The following is a 26038-nucleotide window of genomic DNA, read 5'->3' on the forward strand; positions in this document are numbered from 1 at the left end:
GGTAATGGTCTGGGAGTACTCACACTATCCACTGCAAGGATTTTGGCCCAGATGAAGACGAGAAGTGGTCTCAGCTCTCGAGCTGAACTCTGAAGGAGCTTCAGCACATAAGGGAAAATGCCAACAGAGAGGGCCTGGGGAGAAAGAGAGAACAGTATATCACCACGAGCGTCACTGACCTCCTGCAGGAGCACCACCAGACGAGGGCTGAACAGCACACTGGTTATGCCACAGAGAAAGCAGATGGAAGACAGTAACTTGCATTTAGGGATCCCCATCTCCTGGTCTGATGCTTGTTTGAACCTTGGTTGTCACTAGATATTTTCAGACGTGTTTGCCCCGCTGAGACCCAGACCGCATCTAGCGCTAAGCTTTCACTCATTCCAGCATGTGGTACTTCATGCCTCACGACATGCCACTCTCCTCCCCCAGATGGGCCCATTTGCTCCCACAAGTAAACATGTTGCTGACTTGGTAATTACAATCCTTCCACTGGAATTCACACAGTTCCCCCCTTACTCGGGCTTTTAAAGAAGCTATTTGCATGCTATTAGAGATTGACTAAGCGCACGGGGGGGCAGAGAGCTAGTTAAAGCTTTGTGCATCCCACCATTGTGGCGTGGCTGTAGATACCCCATACAAATGCAGTGCAAAATGAACCTCAGCACAGGGATTCTGCTCCCGTCTCTGACACTTGCAGGCTGCACTACTGGTACAGACAGGTGAGAAGCAGCTCACCGGACACTGTCCTAGTCTGCTGTAGGCCACATTAGGTGTAAAGTGAGCACAGAAGGGACAGGAGCTGTACCAGATGCTGCTATGGCCCACCTGGTTTACACTCAAGGTAGCAAGCAGCATAAAGAAGGTTATGGTGACATTAAACAGGTCCCAGAGGCTGTAAGCCTCGAGCCCGAGTGGGCAGCTCACAGTCCAAATGACACTTTTGACACCTCTGGCAGGGCCACACTTTGTGCCGTGCCTGCAGGAGATGGATACCAGAATCTGGAGTGGATGGGGAGCTACAAGACAAAACCATGGAAAGTCCAATCAAGGCACTCATTCACTGTCTGCTGCTAACTCCTCAAGAGCCCTGTCTGTTAACAAGAGGCAACTGAAACCACTTACATTTGTATTTCAAGTGAATCTCCCGTTTCATTCTTATTTATCACCCATGCTGTGCCAGGCCACTTCCAAATGCAGAAGGCAGCTGTCCCCAGTCCTGGAGCGCTCGCACAACACAGAGACCAAACACATGAAGGTTGAGGAAAAGGGTTGCAGCCCATGAGCTGAGTGACTGGGAAATGATAAAGACATGGCTCGCTCCATGTTTAATTTAGTGTCTACGGCAGATATAAACAGTTCAGCTGTCCCAGCCACTGCTTCCCGATGCTGTTTGTTTAAATACAGTTTTATACTTAGTGGTGGAAGTGCAGTGCTCCAGGACTGCTCCAGCACCAGCTGCACAGCTAGGTCATAGCACGCGCTTACTCAGCCTCTGCCCTGACTCCAAGCTGCCTTGCTCTCAGGTGCGTCTGCCCCAGATCGCTCCCATTTGAAGGCAGACGAAATGTACAGGTCTGATCCCCTAATTGGCTGGGGGTGAACTTGTTTCTTAGCAAAAGGAAACTCTTGTGGCTTTGCTGCTGGAGTTCAGAGGCCTTGCATCACCCTGGTAATTAGTTATGCATGTCTTGCATGCCTACCACAGCCAGAGATGCTGCCTGCTCATTCCCATGTAGTTTGTCTCTTGTAGGAGCCATTACAATGTGCAATCTCAGCTGGAAAAACGGGGCACAACACAGGCCACAACAGCAACCTTTAAGCCAATGTGCGCTAAATATAAAGGACTCTCAGCTGCATCCAGTCCCTGCTGAAACTCTGGCAACCTGGTTTATTTTGACCTCAGGGTCACCTGGCTGCTCTCAAACACTGGCCATGCAGCAAACACATGAGATACTGTCTTCTCCCTGCATTCATCAGTCACCATTCCAGTGTACCGACTGTACTGAGAAACAGCCTGGGCCTTCGGAAGGGAGCATGCAACCTATACGTACCAAGCTAACTGCCCAGGGACCCAGGTCCAAAAATCTTCCCAGCAAGTCAAGAGCTCGCAGCCGATGCACCTGACTCAGCAGCACCTGCAGAGAAAGTGGGGAACAGATATTAGTGCAAACAGCAGAAAGCCTTGTATCCACAGGGCAAGTGTTATGGGGTCCCCTCTCCACTCGCACACCAGCCAGGTTCAAGGCCACAGCTTAAAACTAAGCAGCAGGAGTCTGGCACCGCTGAAGATCTTTGGGTAGCCGTTCTCTTCAGACACAGCTAAGGTCTCCATCAAAAAGTTTTATGCTGACAGATGTAGACGTATCTTCCAGGAATGCAGGTTGTTTTCCAACCCTAGGCTATGGCTCCATCAGGTGAAAGTGGTTTCTGACATCTGCCCTTCTTGCACACATTTCCCACAGATATAGGGGCTGCATCCAGCACAGGCCTGCTAGATGGTAGCAACCACTCTGGGCATGAAATGCTCTCTCCAGACACAGAGCAATGAAAGGAGCAAAGCAGGAGAAGGAAGGCATCCCGTGGAAGGATTCAGAATGAACAATGAGCCCCACCTGTTACCCAAAGCAGTGCAGAAGCAGAAAAAAAGGCTTTGCTTTCCTCGGCAAACAGTTGTAACAGACTTAAGAGTGAAGCAAGAGGTCACATTAGTCTTTAATAAAAATCTCATTAAAGCTGAGTTTGATGATGATAATGAGCTAGTAGTCTACTGGCTTACATTTACCCTAGTGTGAAATATTAACAGACTGAGACTTTCAGTCCTTAATCTCCTTAACAGATGTAAGATTTTGGAATGCAACACTTAATCCTCTGTTTAAATTGAGCAGCATCCCTCGGTATGGATCATGAAAGAGGCTTGCTAATTTGGTTCTCCAATTTATCCTCCCCACCCTGGTGTCCTCACACTCAGGCTATTAAAATCCAATATTTTTTTCATTGTTAACATTGAGGAGTAACTAACACTGCCTGGATTGTGTCCTATGCTACAGCCCACTAGATCCTCAGGTATGTGTAGCTGCCCAGAGGGAAAGGATTGTTATCGGGGCTGGGGGAGCAGTGAGCACACCACTCGTCTATACCAGAGCTCAAATCCCACTATAGGTCAAAAACAAAAGAACTGTCGTCATCCTACTCTGCTGGTACCTCTCCTTACCATGGCATTACTAAATCATTTGGCAGGATCAGCAGTTAGGCATGGTCCCGATTCTCTTGGGACAAGAGGGACAGCCGTCTCTGGTGAGGACGGGAACAGCAAGAGGCAGGCCTGAAGGATGGAGGCGAGGTGCAAAGCACTGCAGCAGAGCTGGGGATCACACAGGTACGACAGTGCTATTACTACCTAATTTCAATAAGAACTAAATAAATCCATACATTCTGTCAGAGACGGGGAAAAATGGATGAGATTTTAAAAGGGTTTCTAAATGAGCAAGGAAAAGCATCTTACTGCTGCTAACATCCCACAGGCACAGCTAATGAAATCTAGATGATGTTTTATTGTAAAACTGCAATTTATTATCTGAAAAATGCAGCTGGGTCTCTCCTGCGCATAGACAAATGCTTCCTGAAGCCAGTCTGTGCAAAGATGAGAGTGACGTGAACACACGAGACGTCTATGACAATTTGGGAAATGTGTCTACGTGCGACTTACAACTGGTTGATACGATATTGCTCTATGACAGAATGCATCTTCGTGGCATTCACCATGTGCTGTCAGCACTTTGTCACATCCTTTTCCAACCACAGATAAGGCCAAATGTTAAAGCTTAACACATCACCATTCAGGTGGAAGCATCTGAGAACAAAAGCGATGTACTTGAGCAGGAAAACCAGGCAGACCAAGTTTCTCTGCAGAGCTGAAGTCTGGGGACTGGAAAATCCCAGAACTGGACAAAGGGATGGAGGTGGCAGAGGTGTTTAAAAAGCCTTCACAGGAACAAAGATTCACAGAGCCACAGAGAAAGATGAGATCAATAGTTTTCATAGCTAGTGCAATTTAACTGTGTGACCTGGTCAAGCAAACAGACCTACAACAGATGAGAAAAGGCTCCACAAAAGAAAAGAAGCCATGAAGGATCCTAGACACTTAGAGGAACCTGACTTAAGCCCCAAGACTACTCCGGAGGAGAGGTAACCGAGTGCTGGCAATGGGTGTAGGGTTTATTACTCTGCTGAGACTCATTCCCTCTCCTGTCTCAAATTTTAAGTAAAGAGTATGTGCATTTAGAAACCCTGTGTCAAAGCTTCTCAGTGCTTGCTTCATGTTACAGCTAACACATAGCCCTGAAAGAAATCCAGTACGAGCTTGAATCTTCACATGGGTTCTGGGGACCATGTAAGAGCTTGTGCGGTGACCTGGGGCAATGCTACTTGTTTCAGGGCCCAGCAGCTAGATCACAAAGTCCCCACTAACCAGAGAGGTGTCCGGTGCTAGGTGCGCACTCCAAGGGTCAGGTTCAGCACGTCTACACTCTGCCTGTGCCCAGCAACCTGAAGGCACCTGGGCTTTGGTATTCACACCCCTTAAAGCAGTTTGGCTCATGTGGCCAGATCTTCAGTGCCAAACAACAGCAACACTGATAGCTTAAAGAAACCGGAAGAGAGAAATTGGGATAACAGCTGCATTTCTCTCCAAACTGCAGCCTCCCAATACCTCCATCACCATAAAACAAGAAGCTTTACTTCTGAATTGAACATGGGGACAGTGGGGTTTTCTTTCCTGCATTTAGAAGCAAGGATCACAAGTTCCTCCGATTTGATTAGCTCCAAATGCGAAAAGTAACTCCCCACACAGACGTCCAGCCCCCGATTCAGGATTAGAAGCAAGCGGATTTCAAATCTGGAACATCAGGCATTTACGAAGGGAAGTTGATCAGAGACAGCCAAGGAAACCTGAGCATGCCAGTTAGACAGCTGCTAACACACAAGCAGATCATTTATCCATCGTGGGGTCTGGGCTGCTGGATACGGCTCCAAGGTAACGCAGGACAGAAGAAACCAGGTCAGCGCAGCAGCTGCCATTCTGACAGGGAAGCACCGACTGAAACAAAGCCTCTCTCCATTCTGCATCAGCGAAGAAGTGTTAATACCGGCTGCAAGGGCTGGACACAGCCCGGCTGCCCCGGCAAGGCCCAACAGCCTGTAGTTCAAATTTGTTTCAGACTCTCAGACTGAACATGCTAACTTCTCTCTTTCACACAATCCTCCTCTCTGTCTCAGCACCAGGAGCCTCCTTTGTCAGACCTTTCCCGAGAGAGCAGGGCTTCTAAATGGACTGCATTTTTTTGAAGTCAATAAAAGGCCATTTACAAAAGGGCTGCTTCGCTGTCCTCAGCAGAGCTGGCACCATGCCCCGGCACACAAATGCCCTTCTCCCTCCAGGGATGCATCTAAAGCAAAAGTACCAGCAACATGCTGCTCTTAGGCAGGAGGGTGCAGCTGAGAGGCCCATAAGCTGTAGGCAACAAGGCACTCAAAGAGAGTTGAGGAATGCATCCTTCTCGCTCCCTGACCCATTCCTACTCAAATATCAATTCCCATTTGTAAAGCATTCTGCTGGCACATTAACCCTCGCGCTTCTGCATCATGCAGACGCTGGCCACGTTGATCCTGCCCACTCCCACCCTGTGAAGATGGACACAGATTCCTGCCCTAGATGAGAGCTCAATGCTGCTGCAAGGTTAATTGCTGGCAGAGCCCTCTGGTGCCGGCTAATTCAGCGTGAGGCAGTGGACTTGGCGCCAAAGGGAAAACCTGCCTTCTCCGATGGCAGTGACAGAGATAAACTGCTCATCTATTTATCCTACTGATCTTGCAGACTTCGGAGGCTCAGAGAAATTAAGATTTGGTCTTGTGAAGACTGATGACGCTGTCAAGTCGCAAGGCAGGTTAGTGTCTGCAAGAAGGAAGAGGAATCCTTTTTCATTATGGGAAAGGAAAACAGATGCCCTTGTACTGGTAGAAGAATGGAACTGTAATTCTTCAAGTGGGAGGGCTTTCTCTCAGGTACCAACAGCCAAAGGTCCCTTGGGAAGGGTTTACACTTCTCAGCGCCCAACATGCCTTTGAGGCACAGGTGGGCTGCTGTCATACTTCTCCACTGCCTTGCCATGAAAGAGAGCTCCAGAGGTCCTGGGCTCACCCAAATTAACTGTTCTTTTTTCAGATAGCAAACCAGGCTGCTCCAAGCAGGGCGACGCACTGCTCTGCATTCCTTCCAGCCAGGTTTGTGCCCGTGTGGTCCCAGCAGCAGGGGAACACTTCTACTGCTCTACCAGTTCAGGCCTTCCCTGACAGGGAGCAGATCCAGAAGCCATTCACTTATTACCTTGCTCATGGTTGTGTCTGCTTTCCAAACTCAGAGAGATGACAAAGTCTCAGCCCCACAGAACTGGCAGGAAAGTTGGGCGGGTGGAAGAGGAAGCAACAAAACAAGTGCCCCATTCTGTGAAACGGCTTTGTCGATTCACAGTTAAATTGGAGGGGGCGAGATGCCCGATGCTGCTAACTGGCTAGCACACCACAGCCTAAACTGATGCTTAACTGAAGGGGTAGTGCTGGGGAGAGGAGAGCATTGTGTCTTTATCAGCAGAGGTCTAACACATACACAATCAACTCCAATTAGTTTTGAATGAGTCCATGTAATTTATTTACCCAAACACCATCTGGCCAAGAGCACGGCACCCAGCAGGCAGGGAAAAGACATGCGCGAAAACACACACACGGAGTCAGCTCGTGGCTGAGTGCCCACAAGTCGCAGCCATGCCAGCCAGCTTAGCTCACAGCCTGCCCCGTGCCAAGGCGCCTCACCTGCAGAACGATTGGGAGCTGTTCGGGAGGGTTGCGATTCTCCACGCCCATTGTCAGCCACACCTGGAACGCCGTCAGCTGCTCAGCAAAGAACGGGCTGTGCTGTTGGGGCGAGAATACTGCAGTGAGTTTACCCCCCGACCAAGCGAGACCACGGTTTTTGGCATCAGTTAACCACCAGAACAGCGTGCTGTTCCCAGCAGGATTATTTTCCAAGCCTGCTCTCTCACACCTCAAGAGAGAACAGGAAATATGCCATCCTCCCCTGAGTTATATGCTTGAAAACCAGCTGGGGGAAGGGAAGAATATATCTTGTGCAAAACAGATTTTGGGGAAATGTTGTTAGCACATTTTCCATGGGCAGAATAGACAGAGCAGCAGTTAATTTATCTTCCTTGCAGAGTTGGTTTCACTTATGTAATACACGATTCTGCCTTTGCCAAGTCCAAGGTGAAAATAATCCAGCAAGAATAAAAAGTGCCTGTGCCCATCTTTCTTCCTCCCTGGGCTGCTTTAAGTATTTCCTGGAAAAGGGCAGGTGATTCAGCAATGCATTTTTGGGTTGCATGTAGGCTTCCCCTCAGTGTGCGCACGAGCACTTGAGTGAGAGAGAAAATATGACAGGGGAGGTTTTCATCTACCTACCCATCCTTGTGGTATCCCAGGGTTTCATCTACCCAATAAAAGAAATCTAGAATAGAAACTACTTCTAATGAATCCATCAATTCAGCTGATAAGATCCTAACAACGTAGCAAAATAAGCTTAAAACAGACTTGCATAGCAGAACCCAGAAGTCGTCGCATTACTTGGGGAAAAAAGTATAATTGCTATCAGTTATTACTCACCAGCCCTTACTCGTGTATTTAGATAATACAGTGATAAGCACTACTGAAACGCCTATATTTATAAAGTACCTGAACCTACATTTCCCAGTTACATGAATCTCTAAAGTCAAGAGGTCCTGAATGCCACAAACTCTGCCCAGAGTTTGAGAGATGAATGTCCCCAGGAGCAGCCGGAATGAAGAAATGTGGAGATAAATCCTATCTGGTGGATAATTTCTGCAGAGCAGGAATATCTAAATATGTGGGGGGAGTTTTTTCTAAGTCAGAGATATTCATAAACCGGCTTAAAAGAAAAAACAAAGTGTTTTTTGATTGAAATGCAGCAAGAGAGACTGCAGGGCTACTGGAACAACCGTTCTGTGTTGCTTTGACAGTTATGCCGAACAACTACACTGTCCTTTTGGAAAGCGTGTCAGAACTGTGATGGCCTCCTGTAACCCTGACATGGAGCAATGTTTTAAAGGAAAACGGGACAAGGGGCAGGTAAAGTCCTGAAGTCCTTGGGCAGCAGAAGAGGTTGTGGCAGTGCTGCGAGCAGGGGGACCTCCCCCAGTGCCCTGCACATCAGCAGTCGAACTAGCAGGTTTATTCACCGAGAGGTGCCGTTCTTGGGCACATCAGAACGAGGTTAGCGTAGCTGGTTTCGGATTGCGGAGCTCATCTATGAACAAACCACAAGCAACAGGAGGCAAATAAGACATTACATTTATGCTCATGGCTTCATCAGCAGGGTTCAGAGTTATGCATTTTAAGTGGCAAAGCAGCAAGTGCGTTAACTAGCCTCAAACTCCTACTCAAGTTGTCATTCTACACCACCCCCTTCCTACAGGAGGACAGATAGAGCAGGCTCTCCATCATACACGGTCAAACAACTCTTCAGGTGTATCCCGACAGGCCTATTGTGAGCTGACAGGGCAAGAGCATGCGATGGCTACTAAAGAATACTTATTTCAAGTAACTGAAAAAGCCCAGAAGTGACATTTACTCTCCAGGGTGCCAGAAAGAAAATCCTACAGAGGCTTAAAAAGCAAGGGCTTCCTGGCACCTTCCACAACCTGACTTCCTTTTGGCACAAAAAAAATCAATTATTTCTCTAGGAGTTAGTAATCGCCCTTTGGGTGCCAGGCAGGTGCAAAGCGCTGGCACCAGAATGCATTGCCTTTAACCCAGACTTGACACTAAAGGTTTAATGACACTTTGCCAGCCAAGATGGCAGGGAATCCAGTTCTAAGTTGCCTTGGAAGAAATTTCTTTTGCTGTATGCCAATCACCTCCCTCCTTCCACCCCATGCTTCCCCCTCAAAGGCTGCTCCTAGTCTGCTCAAGGAGGAAAGCATGCTTTTCTAGCTCAGACCAGGAAAGAGCACAGTAAGTACTCAGAAGTCAGGTTCTTGTGGTTTATAACATGCTTTTGAAGCAAAACAGCCCTGAAGAAGAGAGTACGCAGGGCTGGACAGGAATCTAAACCCACAGAGGCCAAAATGCAAATGGCAGCTCAGTAATACTCTGGCTCTCCCTAAAACACCTTACTTTCGAGATGCTGACTGCGGCCCTTGCCAGTCCAGTTATGAAAGTCTAATTGTAGCTCTTCCCCCCCGCCGCCCTGCATTAAACAACCATTTCTTACAGGATTACCATTGGCTCCCAGCTGCCAGCCTGGCCTGATATACAAGACTTCCTGCCAGGTATAAACCAGAGGGTGGAGGGCAAAACACCAACTAGAAAACAAGCAACACCAGGATCTTTCACTGCCTTCCCCGTCCAACCGCAAGTCAAAGCTACAGAGAGTAGAGGTAGGCCCCTTTCACACCCTCCCAAACTAAAAGATGAGCTTTGCCCTGTACAGGGGGGCTTCTTAAAGATAAATTATTTGGCACAGCAAGGCCCTTCTCTTCACTGAGGCACACAAACTTATACAGCCTCAGGCATGCGTAATTTTAAATGAAACTTGACCCAAACTGCATCCCAGAGGATAGCTCGCTTGAACCTCTGGTCATCCGGATTGGGTTGGAAGTGCCAAGTCTGCCGCTTTCTTGGATATTTCTCTCTTCTCACCCCAGGAGCCAGAACGCTGCTTGCTATAATATGGCCCAACTGGCAGCTCGTACTCAGAAGAGACCCCAGACAGACACAGGGATACACATACACCTATACATATACACACATACACATACATGTGCACGGACAGAGCTGAGCTGCAGATCTGATGCAGGCCAGGAAAGGGGTAATTACGTGCATTTCTCCTTTAAAATACAGACCATGGAGAGAACAGGGGGATGAAAGCCACTCTCAGGATAGAGGTGTTTGCACTGTATTTGGTCATTCGGGTAGAACCGGGGGGCAAGCTCTCAACCCCCTGAGAAAATACAGCTCAACAACCCATGCAAAATGCAAATGCTTTAGTCTAAACCTGGTTGTATTCTGCTTGCGTGCAGGAGGCTGGCATCGAATATGCTCAAGGCCACACTCTTACCCCAGAGGCATGTAAATCTCAGACCCACCTTTTCTCTGTCACTCGACTCAGTCTTTTATGCAAGGCTAGACACACAAAACCTGACCCCCAGGGACAATCCTGACAAACATGCTGCCAAGTACAGTGGAAGGACCTAGTCCTGGCAACTGTTCTAACATGCACCCACCCCCTGCCACACGCGCACACACACCTTAAACCTCACAACTGGTTTGGCAAGAGGTGGAGATGGATACCAGTTTTATTCCATGCACTGGGCTGACCCTCACTCATCTGCAGCCACCTATCGTAGAGCTAGGCTATACAGATTTTGACGCTGTGCTCTGGAATCTGGGAAAACGAGCTATATACAAAGTCAAGCATCCTGCCATAGGCAGGACATAGGAGAGTTGTTTTTTTCCTTGCTTGTCTCAGTTTTAATGGTCATTCAGTATGTGTGGGAATAACTGGTTTAAAAGCGCACAGAAATGCCTATATTGTTATTGGAGTTACTCCCTCAGAACTGGCTCGATCACAGAAGGAGTCTAGCAAACTCAGATGCAGTACTCTGCCCCCATAAATTTATACCGGGCATTCAGCCAGTCACCATAATGTATCTGGATGAATTTGCAGCAACAAGATCAGATTCTGCTATAACTACTGAGACAGGGAGTTTGCTATGCAGTTATACAGCTTTTCCTACAAACTGACATTAGGATCCTAGCCCTGGAAAATGAGAGCTGGACCGCTAGGCCTTCTCGCTCTATCTACAATATTTCAACTCACAGTGAGGCCTTTTTCTGTTTTCTGAGCTCCAGCAGTCTCCTCTTCTCTGCTCTTCTTGAACCCGGCCTTGTCCCTCTTAGGCCTATTCAAAAGGACGCCAGTAAGATCATCCTTCTATACGCAACACAGGAGATACCGCTGTTCCCACTCTGAGTTTTCAACCAAGGGAGACTGATGCCAAAATAACTTGCTGGGAGATCCAAAGTTGTTTTTGCAGGGTACAGGCGAGTTTCTTGGATGGTGATTTTAAATACAGGTGACATCAATTTGTCACTAATCAAAAATAAATGTTTCGGTCAACCACCTACAAATTATGAACCTAGGAGTGCATAGGGAAAATAAGCAGAACTATTTTGCATATTGGACCAGGCACAGTAAAGGAAGGGGAAAGGTAACTGAAAATAAGAGCATGAAAAACCTACATCTTTTTCCAAAAAAGGAGGAAAGGGAGGCTCCAATAAGAAAACAAACTGGGGTTAAGATCAACCAAATATGGCCATCTTTGCAGGGAGAGCCCGTTTTTCCCTTCTCTCAGAGTATATTATTTTCTTGAATTTGAAAACTGCTGTATTTACAGCCAAGCCAGAAGCCGAAGTCATTCTATATAGGAAGCCCATATTTAGTTTCCTCAAGTGACTTTAATGGAGTTCAACCTAGAATCTGTCAGAACATTATGACCAAACAGGCTACTGAATCTTTCCAATAGCTATTATTTAAAGCTTTCCATCCAAAAGATGTCAAAGAAATAGCAAGCAAAATCTATCCCACCTAAAGAAATTCAGGACAAATAGTATGTTAAAAATTCTATCGCTCTACAGCTCAAGATAAGCCAAGAGCTGCAACAAATAAAAGGACTCGTGCTAACATGACCACTGTGAGTAAGCTACCAGTGTTAAGGAAATGCACTGAAAACCCCCAAATGTATGAATACAAATCTACTCCATCTTTATTTGAAGACACCTCACTGAGTTTTCAGACATTTTTGAAAGCAGGTGTAGGACCTACAAGGTTTCTGCTGGCAAAAATTTCTTCACTGACTTTTAAAACCTTGCCAAGTGGCATTTGACAGAAGCCCTTTCCTCTGTTTAATGAGGACATCTTGGTTAGATCAAGTTTTACAGCATATCCGGCTCTAACACACCACACACCTGCAGCACATGCCTGTACAAGCACAGATGTCCACATCTGCGTATACCATCTTGTTCATAAACCTCATCAGTGTCAGTGAAAGACTGAAAGAACTCAAGGTGAAAGGAGAGTCACCGGGCTGGAGCCTGAGTCACATACGTAAATCGGACACAGCGTATTTCAGTGTCTTCAGTCACTTACCCTGAATGCAGTTCCTTCCTCTATAATTGTTGGTAATTGGGAAAGGCAAATATCAACTGCAAGATCCCAAGCTTGCCTGAAGAAAGAAGTGAGAGAGAGAGGGGTTCATTAGTAGATTACAGCACCCAACAAGATGCCTGAACTGCTGCTTATGCAAAGGGATGGACCAATCTGTGTTGCCAGCCTGGCTCAATCAATACCTCACAGCTCTTTAGTTCTGTTTAGTTCAGTAGGTTTGAAAGCAGTCCTGGCCCTGGGACCATCACGCACAATACAAAATCTCGCTGTTCGTACTTCCTCTGGATGCAGACCAAATCCCCTCAGCTAGCTGGAAGGCAGGCAAATGCTATGTGATGTGGAGTCTTTTGGTACACGTGTGACATGGCATAATGGGTGAATTTTACGTTTTAGAATAATAACTCAATCGCAGATTGGCTGCAGGGCAGTAGCAAAAGGATCCTGAATTTCAACTCCCCTGCTGGATCAGACCTGCAGTTGGCAGCATATTTCTAGCCCAATTTGCAAGGTAAGAGCATGGAAATCCCACTGGTGTTCGCACAGTCCTAGAACCTTGTTCCTCTGTATTACACGATACAACTGGCCCTCGGTACTTGCACAGTACAGCAGACACAAACTCTTCATAAAGTATTGATATTAACAATCTACTTAACTAGCAAATGAGTCTGAGCTGGTTCTCATTTCAGCTATAATGGCCACCTTCTAAAGTGCACTTCACTGTTCTCATTAGCAGATTCCCATTACTGTCATTAATATCCAGCACTGGGGCATGCCTCAGTCTTTTTTAGACTTTCTGCCTATCAGTCTAAAGCAGCCATCTCAGAGGTACGGAGTACATGCTTCTGAAGGTTAGCTTGCTCTAGGTTAGTCGGACCAATGTCTTACACCAAGAGTTAATCTTGTTAATTGGGTCCCCAACTGGTGGATAGGTCCCTGGTGACGCTTCATTTCAGCAATCTAGACTGTAGTTGTAGGTATTCTGTTGCAAGCTGTACCCTTCAAGTGTGCCCTGATCTACCTTCATCCTACTCCAAACTGAGGTTTTACATGGCTAACATGGTCATACAGATTTGGTCTCCGCTAATCAGGTGACCCCATGCTGGGTCACCATAATGACACCATGCTCACCATAGCCAGTGAGCCAAGACAAAATGCAAGAAAACGGTTAAAGATGTCTGCTTATTCTTGAGTTTTCTGCTGTGACATGATTGTAGAAATCAGTCATTATTTATAATCTGAATTACTGCTGCACTCGTGTGTCAGGCCCTGTACAAGCACAGAGCTTACAATCTAAGACAGAAGACAACACATGCATGCATGCAGACAGACAGGGAAGTAGAAGAAAATGAGATGGTGTCAGTCAGTACGACAGACTGGTCTCAGCACACCAGCCTCCTAAGGCTTGGCTTGAAGGCATCATCATGAAGAAGAGTTTTAAGAAGTATTTTGAAGGACTGATCTTTTTGCAGATATTTATGGGATGTTCCTCTTAGGTCCAAGGGGCAGCACAGGAGGCAAAAACATTATTGATGAAAAATTAAGGGACTAGGTGATGGTGGCTGACATAATGGGCAGATCAATGCCAAGGTCAAGTGGCAGCAAGGGAAGTTGAAACTGGATATTAGGAAAAGCTCTCTCACCAGGAGGGCAGTAAAGCACTGGAACAAACTCCCCAGAGAGGTGGTGGCATCTCCATCCTTGGAGGTGTTCAAGCCCCAGCTAGACAAAGCCTTGGCTGGGCTGATGGAGCTGGGGCTGGTCCTGCTTTAAGCAGAGGGGGTGGACTGGATATGACCTCCTGAGGTCCCTTCCAACTCTAATTTTCTATGACTATGATTCTATGAAAGCAAATAAGATATGGGAAGCAGGGTGGCTATAAGGCTGTGGAGGGCCATGAGACAGAAGACACCCTACTTAGGTCTGATGGGATGAGAAAGGGGAACGAGCCAAGGAGTATGGAGAGAGGCCTGGCAGGGTAAGGTGATGGGCTAAGGCAGGGGTAGACAACATGTGGCACATGTGCCATAAGTAGCAAGGGCAGCCTCTGCGTGTGCAATGTGGCAGATCATGGAGGGAACAGGGAGCGCAGCGACAGACAGGGTGGAGAGCAGAAAGAAGACCAGCAGATCAGGCAGGGAAAGGGGATCAGAGTGGCACCCAGGGAGGGTGCGGGGCTGATCTGTGGTACAACTGCCCAAAAAGTTGGCCACCACTGGGCTAGGGGAATGATTTTTGCAGCAGCTTTCTGACTGGATGTGAGTGGGGCCACCCTGCATTTTTCATGTCCAGAGAGAAGAATGCTGCAGAAACTGAGATGCGAGATGATGAGCTCAATCAGGAGTGTCAGCTGCGTGGATGGATGGGAAAAGCCATATCCCATGAGAAAGAATCTGCAGGATTTAGATACTGCCTGGTTGCAAGGACATAAAGGGAAGCCCCGGTTTGAGGCCTGAAAGACGAGCAGAATTGGTGGTACCGCACACAGGGATCAAGCAGCAGGTGAGGCAGGGGCTTTGGTGGCATGGAAAGGGAGGAGACATAAAAGACCCTGTTATAGCTGTGTTTACCTTGAGCTGAGATTTAGTCCATTGTAAGCTGATACCAGAGATGAGCTAGGATGTTAATTTGGATGGAAGCAGGCAGACCTGGAGTAGAGCAGGCCTGAGATGACCCAGAGATAAGATACTGACAGAAACCAAGAAGCGATTGAGTCTGGTCCATGGGATGTTAGCTTTGGTGGGGAGGGAACGAGAAGCAAGAAAGGAAATGAAGGAACCAGGAGAGGAAAAAAGGTGTTCAAGCAAAGTGAAACAAGGGCAGAGCTGATGCCATTAAAGGCAGCTGAAGGTTCGAGGAAGATGGGGATGAAATACAACTTCCATGCTTTACCAGTGGGACTAATGATCGAACAACTACTCAAACGACATCCCGCGGTCTCCTGGAGGCCTGGCAGCAGCAAAGTGAATGCCCCTGAAAACGAAGCGAGTAGATCTAGCACAGTAAGGTCAGCCCTGGCCAATGCAACACTTTGCCTGGCCAGTACCGCTGCTTGCTGGTCCTCCCCCACACACTGGTTCAAGAGCTCACAGAACGGATTTGCCGCACAGGCTGTTCTGCTTCTTGGGCAACGTCTTCAGAAGTGTCTCACTCTGGAGCTGAACTCCATTTTAATGGACTTGTGCCCCAAAGTGCCATTAGAATATAGGACTTTTCTGCTGGAATTTGGGCAGACAACCTCACCATCTAACTGCTGACCTCTCTAGCCCTGCCCCCATATACATTCATTTCAGGTCTTTCTTAATTAGCAGCTAACTTGCGCATCCTGCACCACCGAACTCCCGGAGGGCTTCTAACACAGGAACTAATTTACTCTGCACAAGCATTCATTCCTTCACGGTTCATGGCCACACTGTTTTAAGATCAATAAGCTACGCCGTTCTTCTCCATGGAGGAACACTTGCAGGCACAGGTCTATCAATGATCAATACACTGGATTTTAGTTACCCGTTTCCTTTACTATCAAGCAGAAAGGCTACCAGAAGAGCAGGTTCCATTCCATTAGCCACATACAATGACTGAGCAAAATATCCAAGCTTCAGGTGAAGAAATTAGAAGAGACATTTATTTCCCTGATCCAAAACAGGCAGTTTGTTTCATTTGCCCCTGGCCTGCCTCTCTGCTCCACTGGCAGTCACCTCCCACTTGACTATAGGCTGCCAATATAATTAAGAAGTAATCAGGAGATAATCAAACGTAGTTCAAAGCATAGGCGATAAATGGTTCCCGCATGCTCAATAAATGCCCGGGCTGCAGGCACAACAGTTATACAGAGCTGTTGAGGGAGATATTTATTCCTGGTTGAGGCAGAAGCAGAATCAATTATTGCAATTATAATATATAAAGATACTTTGACTTCGAGAAAAAGGATGAATATTTCTAACTGTGAGGGGCTGGAAGGGTGTGGGGAGGCCTCCTAAAAGAGGCTCTCGGTTACTAGTAGATGCCAATGCGCAGAGGTGAGCACTGTTAAACTGTTTTATTATGTAGGGGCAGAATGGGAAGCGACTCAAGTCTTATTTTTGGTGCTTGCAAAGGATACTGTGTAGGTCATTATACTGCAGAGGCACAGCCCTAAGATGCTGAGCTCCTCAAAGTCATTTCAGGTAAGGAGCATTAATACCTCAATAAAAACATCCAGAGCAACCTGCAAGATCAGGTCTTGGGGGTTTAAAAAAATGTTATCAGGAAGAACTAAAGGGCGCTCAAAAAGAGATTTCAGCAGATTAAAGCCAAATCTCTTTTTAGTCTTCTAAAAACAGATCATTAAAAATCAATGCAGCCACATCAGCCAATATTATCCAATCTTTCTGAAAAATATAATCACCAATATCAAATTTTAATATGACTGCCCATAGTAGTCTAGAGAGCTAACGATTAAAATGAATTGTTTCATAGGCTCCGCTCAATTCAACTACTTACAACGTCCCAAACCCCCCAAATAATGTCCGCTTTATCTTTAAAAAGCCAGAAGCAAGGCTGTTTAGACTGAAGCCAATGCCATAATACTCCAAACTGCCAGAAAAACACCTGGAAGTTATTTGTATCTTTCTTTAGAAAACAAAATGCCAAATATTAACGTACTGGATTGGTAAAATATATAATGGTACTAAAGAAGCGTTGGGGAGGTCCGGGGATAGTCATGAATCTTTACGGGCTGGCAAGGGATCGTATTCGTGGCTCAGCACCTAAACAAGAATTACCTCCTGAAGAAACCAATGCAAAGAAGAGGTAATTCAATGCAAATCCCCAATGCCGTGATAAGCAGGTAGCAATCTGAAGTTTCAACTGCCACCCTTGGGAAAAGGTGTATAGACAAATATGGGCAAGCTGTAGGAAATAACAGTGCAAACCTCGGAGGTGATAACTCGCTCTTGAACAAAACCCGACGGGGATGAGATGGATGGTGCCGTGAGCCAGGCTTGGAGAGAGGACCCGGAGTACTTCCAAGACCTGCCAGGTCTCCAGGTGGAAGACAGGCAGGCGAGAGGGGGTTTACTGCCCCTCTCTCTGCAATGCTTTTGTTCTAGACAAGCAATACTTGGACAATGAGAGCTGCTGGGCCGGCCTGCTCTGCCCACTTGCAGAACTCGCAGCCTAGGAGTGAAATCCCGAGTAGACTGCAGGATCTTCCCCCCTCCTCCCTGCCCCAAGGAAGGGCCAGCTACCGACAGAGACCTCAATGGGGTGCCCCCAAGGACGCAGGTATCTCAGGAACAGGGACAGGAACACGAGGTTTTCCAAGGACAGACCCACTAGGCTGGGAAATGGATTACTTGGAAGTAACTCACCTGTGCTAACCTTGCTGGAAACCCAAGTCTTACTGTTCATGCACTCGGCATGGGTAGTACTTGCACATCTCTCTCAAGAAAACAAACATGCTTGGGATGGGAGGGTGAAACTGAGAAGTCGCCTTCACACGCTTAACCCATGATTTGCAGTTGTTGCTCGACCTGGCTGCTATTTCTGTGGACCCAGATGGCATATTTCCAACCACCTCTAGGAGGATACATGGAGATCCTCACAGGTTCCGACATAAAGGACGTGCCCAGTCCTGTTGCTCGCCCAGCAGTTTGGGAAAAAGGTGCATTTTAACCCCTCTCCTGAGCCTAAAGATGGACTCAGCCAAAAGCTGTGCAAGACAGGAAGGTGCTTGTGCTTTTATGGCACGAGCAGTGGAATGGAGCATGTCCCAGGAGGCCACGCAGAAGGAAAGCAATCTTCCCCCTGGACTGATCCATCACACCAACAAAATGTCCACAGTGGCAATTGGAAAACACAATCCATTCTTTTGAAGGAATACAAGTCTTTAAGGACCTACACCAAAACTGGAAGGGAAAAAGCATGACTTGCCCACAACCCAACATTAAAAATTAAACGAGGGAAGGACCGCCTTGAATTCTGTCATTAACTCTCTCCCCCTGGAGGGCAGTGCTCATGGAGTCTTGCTTTATATTTTAGCTCCAGTTTTGTCTGACCTTTCAAAGAAACACATTCCCCCAACACGTTTGGTACTCCATCTCTCCCCCCTCTTCACCCCAACACCAATTTCATTACACTGGGAACATAATCAACTTTTAAAAAATGTCTCCTGATCACTATTAACTGCCTTCAGCTTGTCCCCCCCAGGTGCTGCCAAGTTCTGGCTGTTAAACACGAGCAGGAGGCAGAGAGCTTCCAGTTTTGCTTAAAGACCATTTTATTATACGAAGGTACCAAGTGCTCCATGTTGGAAGCCTACAGTAATACTTGAAAAACACAAATGAAACACAATGACAGAGACTCGCTTCAGTACTTCTTCACCCACATGTGCTATACCAGTTGGTAGATCATGAAGGCAGACCTTATTATATTTAACTTTAATTTTCTGGGCTCAGTCAGACTGTCTAATGCTTTCTAATCCTCGCATCTCATTTTTTGGGAAAGAATTACTGACGTCTCTCTCAGCCTCATGTACTCTTCCTCTGGAAACAGCTGGTGTTAAGACTGCGTCCTACCGCAAAGCAAGCATCCTCCGTTTGGACACTGGAGTTGATTTGCTGGGGGATTGCTAAAAGACCCGGAGCTGCAGCCATCTGGACTCCAGAGGCATTGAGACCAGCATCTCCGATTGCATGTTATGTGTCTGACACCATGTTAAAACCCTCCAATCTGTATCAACTCTGTCAAACAAGTTATTGCCAGGTTTGTTTTTCAGCAGCTATTGCTCAGTTATGTGTCCTAGTAGACTGAATTGGAAAATTTCAGCCTGCTCTACAGGAATCCTGCAAACACGACAAGCCTGCTTCAGGGGAGACAAGGAGGAAGCAGCTCAGACAGATGCACTTTTAAAAACAGGTGTGAACATTAGGGGTGCAAACATTTTGGTAAGACCGCACAACCTTCCCCTTCTCTGTCAACAGATCTCAAGCTTGGTTAGTAACCAGACCCTGCTGATCCTACCCTGGGCTTCTCGTTAAACTGGATGGGAGGGAGGCTGCGTGACGGGAAATGGCAGCATGAAGGTGGCGTGGTGAAAAACTTCACACGCGGCTTTCATTTAAACAAGATTTAAACGAACCCTTCAAAAGGCACTAAGTGACCAAATGCCCTCTAAATCAAGCATTTTGCTCTGCAGAGATGCTAGCATTTTTCTGGGTTAGCCAAATGGAGAGTCCTTTCTAAATTAACCAGTGAGAAAACCTCATGGCAGACTTCTGGGATTTTCTGCAGCATTCCCCAATAATGTTCAAAGGTTCAAGATGTTTCCTCTGCTGTAATTGCGATGTTATAGTGGAGTTTCCTTCTCAGCTAGGATTCTGTGCTTGGTATATTTACTGGAGCAATATTTCTCTTTATTATGAATAAATCATAGCTCTGTCACAGCAAAATTAGCATGCCTGGCTTTTAATATAGGCCCTAGCAACACTAGGAAATGCGTCTAAATACACTGCTGCCTTTCCAAGGCTGGTGATCACAGCTGACTACTTCCCACAGTCCATTGCCATCAAGACTGTAGTACAGACAAGACAGCAGGTCTCTCCTGTCCTGCGTACCAAAGATGACATGCTTGTAGACACTGAACTGGAGAGATGCTCAGTGTATGTTTTTACGACTTGTATGATGGCAGCCCCCAGAGGAACCCAGACCCTTTGCTCTAGGTGCTGCCCGTCCTCATTCAAAACTGACATGACAAACGGTGGGAGGAAGGAAGAGCAGCACAGGGAGGTGGGCTGATGAGCGTACGGTCACACAAGAGGTCAGTGGCTGGCAGAGATGGGAGCAGAACAGGGTGGCCATCAGAGAGGACATCCCAGTTTTCTGCTACTCTGTCCTCTACTGATATGAAACCCAACGCCTTTATGTCCTCTATTTTTCTTCAAGAGAAGAAATAAGTTCTGCCTTGATACAAAACCTGACGCCTTTTCTCTTCAAGAGAAAAATAGAGGACATAAGAGAGTTTCGTATCAACAGAGGACAACCCAACTGTCCTCTATGACGACCACCCAGAAGCTGGGTCTTCTGACAACCCTATTCAGTCCCCTGTCAGTAAAGCCTAATGCTGGCTGACTTGCAGATGAAAACTGGCCGCAGATCAAAATTTGCTCTTTTGCTTGATCTTCTGGGTGGAAGAGGTGATTTTAAGAACAGAAAATCAGGATCTACCGAACAGGTCAGTGAGAAAGTTGACTTCATTAATCATGGCTATCAAATTCACAGGTGACTAAGACAGAAGAGATGGACACTCCTATATATAGGCACCTCCGGTGTCACTGCTGGACCAGAGATAACTCCCACAGTGGGTTAACCTATGCAGGACTCTTGTGTGATATAAAGCATGAGCAGAGTCTAGGGTGCCTTGGGGTGCCTTCCAAGGGTGCTGTGGGGTGCCATGCAATGTTAGCATGGTTAGATGTGCAAACCCAGAGGTTTCAAATAGGAATCCATAGTGTTAAAAACATTTTGACTGGCTGTGGTCTTCCTAGGGAAAGTCATGAGGCAGAAGCACAAAGACAAACATCAGAAGATACAGGACAAAATGGTCTGCATTTAACTTCTCAAAAGGGACTGCCATAATTATTCATGAGACAAAGTGATGCTCAAGTCAAGTGGAAAAAACATTTCACAGCATATGTGCATCCCTCTGGTGCACTCACAGCTGAACAGTGCACTGCCACAGTCTTCTGTCAACTGCTTTATGGATTTCTATCAGCCAGGAAACAGCAACAGAACTAACGAGGCTCCAGTGCCCAGCTCCATAAAGCAAGCTGGAGGGGGAGTGAACACACACATGTTCACACATGCACACGCACACTTGAGCAGTGAACTCCAGTTTTTGGAGCCTGTTCACCTGAAAGCCAGGCATCTGAGAGCATTCTGAGAAGCTTGAGATGCTCTTGCTTCCTCAAGCCTGACTGTATGGATGTTCACAGTTACAGAGGAGAGCTGCACGCTGTGCTGCAGGGCTGCTTTGCTGCACAATTGACCAGCATTTCCCAGAAGGGCAGAGGCAGGGGGAGGAGAGCACAGCACGTACGAAGCTGGGAATCCACTCAGTGTTTATCGCTATGATCTGTAAATCACTCGCCTTTCTTTACCTTCTGTGAGGAACACGGTCTAAGAGAACATCCTCATCAGCTAAGAAGAGACTACGTACTGCAAAGGAAGAGCGTGGAGAAAAGGAAGAGTTCAGTGGCTGTGCATTAATCATGCAGTTTAAAGTAAGGGCCTATCTGACAGTTTGCTTGTGTATCTGGTGAATCCCTGTGCACTACAAATAAACAGAAGGAAACTTTAACTTGATTGGGTTTTACATTTTATTGCTATTTCATACTTCTCCGGTGTCAGTGAGATGAGACTGCTCAATCATGTTTCACCGTTTCTGAAATGCAAAGTAAATTACAATGCACTCTTACAGAGTTGTCAGCATTAGATCAGGATAGATTTCAGCAAGCAGAACTGAGTACAGCAAAAGTATTTAATAGGCCTCCAGTCCCCTGCTAACCCAATGAATCCCCCAGATCATCACTTCAAATCCTTACTTATAACTACATGGCACAGTACCCAAGATACCAAGACAGGCCTTTAATGCCCTACAGGTAAAAGCAGGGGAGACAGGAGTACTGCCAATGCCCAGCCACAGCAGTGACGGGACACAGTTAGCTAGTATGTATTCAGGAGGGTCTAGGAAGAGGACTGTGCTCCATGCCACAGAGGAAAAAAAAAACCCCCACACATCATCCATGCCAATCTGACCAAGGAGGCAAATTCAGGCCCCCAGGTCTGGTGATCAGCATGACCCCAAGCAGAAAAGCAATCTTCTCTACCCAGGATCATCTAGGTTTCCAAGTACCAGCTGAGCATCAGTGCATCCCAGTCAGTAGCCTTCCCAACTTGTGTCTGTGGCAGGGAAGGGGTGGGCCCAAACCCCACAACTGCTCTGAGAAGAAGGATGCAGAATAGGCAGGGACATCTACATCTAGAAGAAAGAGGAGCAGAAGATGTGAAGGGACCCACAATATCTGTTCTGAAAGACCCAGGGAGCTAAACATCGCACAGCATCCTGGCGTGACAGCATGACATACAAGTGGAGGTAGAGATCCACTATCCCTACCCCCAGTAGCATGGAGGTGCAGAAAGAGTGGGCAGACCTGACCCCCCCTGCTCTCACCTAACAACAAAACAGGAGGGAAACTAGTTTTACGAGAGGTGCTGTTGGGAAAGGGGAAACAGAAAACCTTCAGTGCTTTAAGTCAGGTCCCTGAGGAGCGGAGATTGATGTACTGTAGGGCTAAGTGTCGGTGCTCATTATCCATTTACATATTATAGCAGAGCCTGGGGGTTTTCTTGTTGGCCTCCTGCAGATGAAATGGCTGTGGATGACAACCAGCCAGTAAACAAGCTCCCAGGCATTCGATCTCTGATTTGCCAGGTGCAAACTCTGTGAAGAGTTCTCAACGGGAAGGCAGGCAGTGTAGATTTGCCTTCTGCCATCTGCCAGGCCACAGTCACTCACCCATGCAGATGAGACCGATCCTGTGTTTGCTCCCGAGGCCCTCCTGGGTTCTGGTTCCTGCCTCCATGCCCTGCCTGGGTCACACGTCTCGCAGGGGCAATAACCTGCTCTTGCAACAAGTAAGAACAGGTGACAATACAAGAGACTCCACATGGGCAAGACAAGCCCCGAGGAGGGAGGACTGCCCAACAGCCTGGAGCCCCTGACTGGGGCCAGGACTGTTGGGTTTTCATTTTTTAGCCATGCCTCACAACCGACCCACCAGGGAGATGATATCATTTCACCTCTGAGCCCACCTCAGTTTACCCCATCTGTAAAAACACACAGGGCCTTCCTTACTTCACAGGTGGCTTGAGAGGTCTAAAGCTGTAACACATTAGCAGATCCAAGGATAAAAAATGCTGGAAATAGACCACTTTTTAAGTGATACTAAACTAGACTTTCTCAGAACAACTGGAGCTGACAAGTGACCTGGAACATTTTAAAGTCATGTTTTTTGAAGACTACTGAAAAGGCATGTCAAGGGACTGCCAAGGGACTGCCTCTTCATGTCTCTCTCTCTGAGCTGCTGCCATTTGGGAATCAGCAAAAGCAGACCCGACAGGCGACTTTTCCCAAGGAAACTCTGCGTGAGCTGACTCCTAAGAAGTATTATCACCAACAGCACCGATACAACCCCTCGTCTTCACATAGCACTTCTCAGCCCTCCTCAAAGGACTTCCCAAAAGGAGGTCTGAGCAAACTGCCCACTTACAGACAAGAAACATTCAGGAAATGGAAGGAGTCAGTGGCAGAGCCTGCACCAGAACTACCTGAAAAACCACAACCCGTTTGAAGCCAGAAGACACAGTGAGTGTTGTCCTCATTGAGTAATATAAGCACTGATCAATGCATTACATACCTCATATAAGGGCTTTGCTAAGAGTATGAATCAAAAGCAGGCCTCACCAAAGGCTGATCCCACACCACTAGGATGCCTGCAGAAAGAAACCAGCCAGACAGTAGAGTGATAAGGGCAGTGCCAGGGAGTCTAGAAACGCACCTGCTGATGCAGAATGCCTGAGGATGCGGCAGAGGTGCTGAGGTTTGTTATGTAAATGCCTGATGTACCAGAAATGCTTACTTCATGTAGAAGAGGAAGCTTGGAAATCTCGGAAACAAGCATTAGGCTTAGGGGACACCAGCAATTGTGAGTTGTGCCTATGCCTTACCACCAGCATCCAGGGCTAACAGCTGTCAGGTGTGTTCATGTGTTGGTGCTGTACAGGTCAATAAAACTGGCTGCGCTTCTGCCAGCAAATGGAGCCTTGTGATTTGTTTTTGTGTAACACTGAGTCCTCAAAGGAAACACCCACTGCATGCACCAGCACAGGCGGTCCCATGACAGCATGCTTATATGCAAAGTACAGTGTGCAAGAGAGAACGTGGAAGAACAGCCCCCGGCAGGACCATGCTGCTCCCCCTGAACCAGAAGCAAGGCAGCTGCTCTAGCAAGGTGCTGCAGGGGGCTGGATTGGCAGTGCTTCTTGGCAGAGTTACCTAGCCCAGGGAGAGCACTGCCCCAACACAGTTACGCTGCCCCTGCTTTGGGAGGTAGCAGGTGCAAAGCAGAGCGACGCTGCCTGCCACAGTAAGCAAGTTGTAAGACGACCTGTTCTACAGGTGCTCAGATGCCCCAGTGATAAGCATGGTGCAAAATATGTAGATTATTTAACTGTGTGTAATTTCTGCCCATCTACCATATGCACTGTCCTTCTCAGGAGGCTTCCAGGTTCTCTCTGTCCTTCAGATGCTGTCACAACCGGACACCACTACCTGGGGGAGAATTTACTTAGTGTAGTCTGCCACATCTTCTGCCCCTGCAATGCAGACATCTTACCTCCTGTTTCAGCACATATGTACAATGGCTATAATTTTTTCTCTTCAAAGTTCCTACCATTTCAAAGCATGCACAAGCAGCTTTGGGTTATGTACCCAGGCCACCCAGCTTCTCGATGCTTTTCAATCCATCTGAAATTTCTTATAATCCCACTATGCTTTTTATTAATGGGAACAACTTTGCATTATCAGTAACCTTCTAATCTAATCACTGTCTACTTCCTGCTCCAACATGATTAATGAATGTATTAAATCACAGTCCCAGCACTGTACCCCAGGACACTTCACTATTAACCTCGCTGCATTCCTTAGAAGACTCATGCAGCACAACTTCTGCTTCCTGCTACCTTCACCAGCTTCTCCATGACATGATTTTGCACCTTTCTCTAACTTCATTTTTCTCCACAGTTTTGTAGAGGCACCTTTTCAAAAGCTTTTTCAAAATCCAGGCAAATTAAGCCCCCTCCATTACCTTTCTCTCTACCTTTATTAGCTTTTTAGCAGAATACAGAGGCATTCTTTTTCTCTTACAGGAACTGTGCTAGCTTGACCCTATCAGGTATTACTTAGCCAAGCTTTGTACTATTCTAGCCTTAATTAAACCAGACTAAGAATCACAAGGAGGGTTTTTTGTATTCACTGAGCATTTGTTTGTTAGTCAGGAATGCATTTAAGAAGCTTTCCATAATAACTCTGTCATTTGCATTTCCATTAATCATCTATAAAGAAGCAGGGTGACGGGAAATGAACTCTGTGGCAAATCTCATCTCTCTTTCCTTTCCATTGTAAAAGTCAAAAGAATTCTTTTTTTAACCCCAGCCATGCCAGTTCTCCCCAGTACAGCTAGTGGGGATGAGCTTTGCATTGAGAAAACAAGGGTAGCTGATGCCCCACTGTTTTTCTATTTGGACTGAAATATTACAAGGCCAAAATGAGATTTCTGCATTATGGAATGACATCTGGATTGTATTAATATGCTACCATACACACAGAGGAGAAATATATTTGGAGAAGGGTACTAAGTTGCCACGTCCCTTCCATCCTGATTAGGCTGTAGAGAGTCAGGTGGTAACAACCTTGCCTGCCTGCAGCTTCTAAAATCAGGGTGAGACCTCTGGGCAGGAGTTAACCCCCAGTAGGGACTTACCACATTGCATGCATGTAGGTGGGAGGTAGACGTGGGCTGCTGACCGGGGTACAGTTGTAAGACCTCATAATCCTTTCTGCCAACAGGAAGTTGCGGAATAAGCTTGCCACCAGGAGGTCCTGCCTGAAGAGTTTCTGGAAGAGATCTGCAGAAAGACAATGCAATG

At 46.9% G+C, this 26038-nt stretch overlaps 1 protein-coding gene across 4 annotated transcripts in view; it reads right to left on the bottom strand.

The window, feature by feature from the left end:
- Positions 1-26038, bottom strand: part of RPTOR (regulatory associated protein of MTOR complex 1) — a 258055-nt gene that overhangs the window by 72334 nt on the left and 159683 nt on the right. For all 4 annotated transcript variants that reach the window (XM_090059359.1, XM_090059361.1, XM_090059358.1 and 1 more), the window contains 5 exons: positions 25873-26017; positions 12278-12353; positions 6868-6969; positions 2055-2138; positions 24-134 (listed from right to left, as the gene is read on the bottom strand). In XM_090059359.1, the coding sequence (XP_089915485.1) occupies positions 24-134; positions 2055-2138; positions 6868-6969; positions 12278-12353; positions 25873-26017 (518 nt within the window). The remainder of the gene's footprint in view (positions 1-23; positions 135-2054; positions 2139-6867; positions 6970-12277; positions 12354-25872; positions 26018-26038) is intronic.

Source organism: Crocodylus siamensis, chromosome 8 (assembly GCF_052110815.1).
Source record: "Crocodylus siamensis isolate JL-2025a chromosome 8, ASM5211081v1, whole genome shotgun sequence".
NCBI classification, from domain to species: domain Eukaryota; kingdom Metazoa; phylum Chordata; order Crocodylia; family Crocodylidae; genus Crocodylus; species Crocodylus siamensis.